This window comes from Diadema antillarum, unplaced genomic scaffold (genome assembly GCF_040938485.1).
Source record: "Diadema antillarum isolate AM-2024a unplaced genomic scaffold, OU_Dant_1.0 seq00000481_RagTag, whole genome shotgun sequence".
In the NCBI taxonomy this organism is placed as follows: domain Eukaryota; kingdom Metazoa; phylum Echinodermata; class Echinoidea; order Diadematoida; family Diadematidae; genus Diadema; species Diadema antillarum.
Genome location: NW_027271445.1, coordinates 1,230,116 through 1,235,399, shown reverse-complemented (window position 1 = coordinate 1,235,399; position 5,284 = coordinate 1,230,116). Strand labels below are relative to the sequence as shown.

Here is a 5,284-nt window from a genome sequence, read left to right as displayed (position 1 = left end):
AACCTTTTGTCCGGTTTGGCGTATATGAAGTACACTTTGTTTTGTTTTTCTTTGTATCCTATTCGTTTAGAAGCATTCTTATCTTGAAAGTAAAGCTATTTTTATAGACAATGTGGTTCTGAACAGGGACATGCCACTGACGGTTATACAACGTCTACGTTCATCAACTCGTTACAAAGGGCTGTTAGAAAACAGCCTTTCATGTACAAGAGTTACATTAAACATCACATTTTGAAACAATAGAATATAACATGTCGAGTTGGCACCATTGGGGAAAGTCTACCGATGTTTGCTGAAAAAGTTGCGGATGACATTCAAGGAGCCTCTTGAAAACACAATTGGGATTTCTTGGAGTATTTGGTGATTGAAATGAGTCCAGAATTAAGGGAAGAAGACAAAAGAACAAAGGTCAAAAGGGAAAAAAAAACCTCAACAAAAGGAAAGTAAAAGCTTAATCACTTATATTATATACTATGCCGAGCATTATGAGAAACTAATTTTTTGCATCGATAGAGACTCAACAGCGTCAAGTGCAACTCTCAAGCCAAAACAAACAAACAGAGAGACAAACAAGCAAGGAAATGAAATAAACAGATAAATACTTCAAAATGAATAGAAAAACAGAATTTGATCTCTTGCAGTTGTCTTGCTTGATAAGGGCAAATTGGCCGCAAGAAATGATAGATATAGTAGTCTAGTTAGGCCTATTATTGTCAACTGCACTTTTAAGTAAATTCAAGAGAAAAAATAATACGTTGACATTGCAAATCAAGTTGGTCAACAGAGCTATCCACGGTAAAGGTATGTAAAAAAAAAGCGCGAAATTCATCATAAAGACTATGACGTAATATCGGAACTTATCCATGCACTTTGATATCTAAAAGAATATCATGTTAGAACAACACAGTAAGCCAATACACATCAGTTTACAGATTTGGCTTATCATAATTTACAGAGAAAAGAAAAACGTGATGTTTGATCAGGGATTTTCCCAACTTCATGTTCATGATGCAATGCCTCAATGAAAATGACTTTGCTGTCTTGAGACACGCTGATTTGCACGCCAAGTCACAAACGACATGAGTATATCAGCCGACGGCGTGTACGTGGTAGGTCAATGCACCTGTGTGTTAAGGTATGTGAGAGTGTGCGCACCTGCGGCAGCTAATGCTTCTCGCTCACGAGGTTAGTTTTTGTTGTCGTTGCTGTATTTTTTTTTTCTTTATACCTTGCGTTTTTATTCTTCATGCTCCTGCCGGGCAGAAAGTGTATTGACAAGGAAAACGATCGATAACCTACGTAGACTGCTCATACAGACTTTTATTCTTCCTATTTCTTATGATACGCTAATGCTAGAATGTATTATGTTACAACTAAACCGAGCAAATTTTGAATCGAAAATCAATGTATAGAAACTTAATTGACGGGGTTCATGACCTTGATGATATATCACTTCTTGTGTGTCGCGCAGTCAGTGCCTTAGTCATTATTTTGCAGCTCAGAAAATGTTGAATCCGAGACAAGGCACAAAACGTTTGACGATGGACTTGGTCTGTAATATCGAGCCTAGATTCAATAACGGCATGTATCGCTTTACTTCTTGAGACTTCTTTAAGTAAGGTGATGTAGTGTGTAGTATACGGTAGTAGACACCATGTACCTATCAGGTCTGCTTTATCGTGCATCGTGCACCACGGTGGAAAGGTTGGAGACAAGTGCCTCTTAATGACATCTCTATGAGATCTCAAGAATTTCGTGTGAACCGTCATTATTAATTGGCAAATATGGGATTTCTCAGATCGACTTTCAGACGTCTGCTTTGCCGCAAGAGAAGGGTAAGTTACGGGCATTTGTGTCAGACATCTTTATTGTACACCAATTAGAGCTGTACATTAGGGTGGGCGCTTACGAATAATGACTGGATCTATGTCACTTTATTTCAATGTCATTTAATGTAAAAGTCATCGCTGTGTGCAATAAATCGTTTGAACTGGCATTTCGACTTCAAATGATATTGCAGAATTCTAATCACAACTCACAAGTTGGAAGCGCTGACGAAATGAATGTGCAGAAAATGGAACAAAACGATTAGTATTGTGATGTCTCATGTTGACGGTGATTATCATGTTGAATTTGGTAAATTTAAAGTATGCCCGTGTGGCAATGACAATTATGTTGTGTTTATTTCGGTGCCCAGAATTGTTTCAGCAACATAGTTATATGTCTTCATCCAAGATTCGCGTTGATATTACACAGGCAACAGAGTTTTCCTCCGCAGTACTTGAGCGCGTTGCTGTCATGTCGAGACTATGATAGAAACATAATAGCTGACGGGTAGAATAATGGCTAATAACGAGGATATTAACCCCACATGATACATTCCTTTACAGACACATTTTTGTGATATATGCGATGTAGACTGCTACACAATGATGCGAGAAATGAATCCCTTGAAATCACCTGCAAACCACACACACACACACACACACACACACACACACGCATACACACGCATACACACACAAACACACATAGACTAAATCAAATACAGATACATTGTACATTCCTTTCAGAGGAACCAGTATAGATAATAAAGCTGGTACCCATCACGAGAACCGACACCCACGAGTCATATACAGCCCACGAGTCACACATACAGCCTACGAGTAATACAGCCAATGAATTCGACACTAAGCAAACACGGAACCACGAGACCGACACATTAAGTCCCGTGTTGTAATGTCAAACTCGTACCTGCGGGCTGTTTTACCAGCTATAGTGTTGAACTCATGGGCCTAATTTGTCCTATGTCGAACTCGTGGACTGCATGACTTATGAACCTTTTTTTCCTATGTCGAACTCGTGGGCTGTATGACTCGTGGTTGTCGGTCTCGATGGATGACTCCGATAAATCAGCTTTATGTACGGCAATCGGTGATATCATTGGAAGATCTTTGTCAGTGAAATGATAGTCTTAAGTTGTTATTGTTGTTGTTGCTGTTGTTGTTGTTGTTGCTGTTGTTGTTTTAGATGCTTTGATCTAGGCTCTCATAACTATATATGACATTAAACTAAAGACGTCGAACAGTCCGGCACTCATAGACTTACCTTCTAGAGCAGGAAGTAAGACACGTTACGTTATTGACCAGAGGGCGTGTATATTAGTCGAAGATTAATTCTATTTGCATGTTTTCTCGTCTGATGTTTGTATGTTTGTTCTTTTCTTTCCAGATTTCGCTGAAGCAGCGGTCCATGCTCCTGATTCTTCTTGTTATTTTCATCTTCTTCTGCAACTCCGTCTTCCAGACAAAGAAACTGTTGCGCTTTTCACAATACCAGGACGAAGTGCACGGCGACAGACGTGATGTCGCGGAACCAGTCGTCTTTGAACCCTTCACCGAACCGCCGAATGAATGCGTGAAGAGGGTGCACATATTCGGCAACCTGACGGACATGAGACTGTGGCCTGAACTCTCGTCGTGGTATCATCTTTTCATGCGGAGCCGCGTGCACAAACACGCGGCAGACATTTTCTGCCCAGTTGAAGACTGCGCCATCCGTTTTACGATAGGCACGAACGTGTTACACTTCCGCGACAAGGATGCCGTCATCTTTGGCGCGCTCCCGAAAGCGTTCGAAGGCAGACTATCTAGTCTGTTTGCCATGGAGCCCGAGGAAGGCCAGACTTGGTTCTACTACAGCACCGAGACGCCGCTCCGCGTGGTCAACTGGAATCGCGACCTGAGAGTAGCCGATCTGAAATATCACAAAATCATGACGTATCGATCCGATTCCGATATTCCGATCCCTTTCGGTCACTATCGACGAAGAGTAGTGTCGTTGACGCAAGAGGAGTTCGACCAGGCCTATAGTCAAAACAAAACCAAACTGGTTGCATGGATGGCCAGCAACTGCGCGCAAATTTTCTGGCCGCGCGTCCCACTTGTCGAACAATTGAGTCGTCTGCTACCTCTAGATCAATATGGCAAGTGCGGGAAAATGCAATGTCTTCCTGAACGGTCAGAAAGATGCAATCGCATGCTACAACAGTACAAATTTTATATGGCGCTCGCCAACTCGGAATGCCACGAGTACATCACAGAAAAGTTCTGGGAGCAGACACTTGGACAGGGCGTTGTCCCTGTCATTTATGGTGCACCGAAGAAAGACTTCGAAAAACTGGGGCCCCCAAACTCTTTCATTCATCTCTCCGACTTCTCATCATTGAAAGAGTTGGCTACATTTCTGAGGAAACTAAACGTCGACCACGAGTCGTACAAGAAGTATTTCGAGTGGGGTCGCGACTTTGAAGTGGTAAACACTTATCCGATTCATGTTCAGGATTTGTGTAGGACTATACCTCACATGTTCAAGGGAACCACCCAAAGGCTACGCACCTTGGGCAATTCCACATGGTACCGAGGATGCCGAAAACCGCCTAGTAAGGCCATCTTAACGCCATTCTGGCCCAGGGAACAGATGCTCGCCTACTTGACGTGGTCCCTGTGGGGTTCCGACCGCGATCTCGGCAGAGGAGACATGACCAAACTGAAACCATTCTGAAGAGAACGGTGAGAAAGACAATGTATTGGTCTGGGGTATTGGTTATCAGGGATAAAAGAAGGAAAAAGATGACGTCATGGGCGTAAGTGAAATGTATCGCCCCAATCACAAACAGAGGACTGGAGCCTTTAATGAAGTGATATAATGTGTATGACGACATCATATTTGTATCGTATTTCGCATGACGCGCAACATTTTATGACTGTACGTGGGATTTTATTCCCTTACATTAATCTGTACTTACTTACTTACTTACTTACTGCCCATTATGCCTCTATTGGCATGTAGGGCAGCAACGAACATCCTCCACTTCTGACGGTCCTGGGCGAGTTTCTGGATAGATCCCCATGTATGTTTTAGGGCCTTTAATTCTCCTTCCACTGTTCTTCTCCAGGTGGTCTTGGGACGTCCCCGCTTTCTCTTCCCTTCGGGTGTCCAGTGAAGTGCCACACGAGTGATATTTTGAGCATCCATCCTGAGTACATGCCCAATTTATAAAAATATATAAAATTAATCTGTACGGTCTACATTATTTCGAAGCTTCGAAAATAACACAAGATAGCATGATAATTCACAGTGGGCAACCTGCAAAACAAAAATTCTAACACGAATGTCTCCTTTAAAAAGATGCTTGCTCAAGACATAACTTAAGCATTATTCATGACGTTTGACAGTGAGCATTAAAGAAGAATATTGACAATGAATAATCACTACACAGCTG

The 5,284-nt window shown here is 42.0% G+C and overlaps 1 protein-coding gene across 1 annotated transcript; it reads left to right on the top strand.

The window, feature by feature from the left end:
* The first annotated feature begins 1,079 nt into the window (after nt 1-1,079).
* Nucleotides 1,080-4,563, top strand: LOC139733516 (alpha-(1,3)-fucosyltransferase 7-like). The gene is made up of 2 exons (XM_071644326.1): nt 1,080-1,109; nt 3,232-4,563. The coding sequence occupies exons 1-2, from the start codon at nt 1,080-1,082 to the stop codon at nt 4,561-4,563; spliced, it is 1,362 nt and encodes a 453-aa protein (XP_071500427.1).
* The last annotated feature ends 721 nt before the right edge of the window (nt 4,564-5,284 follow it).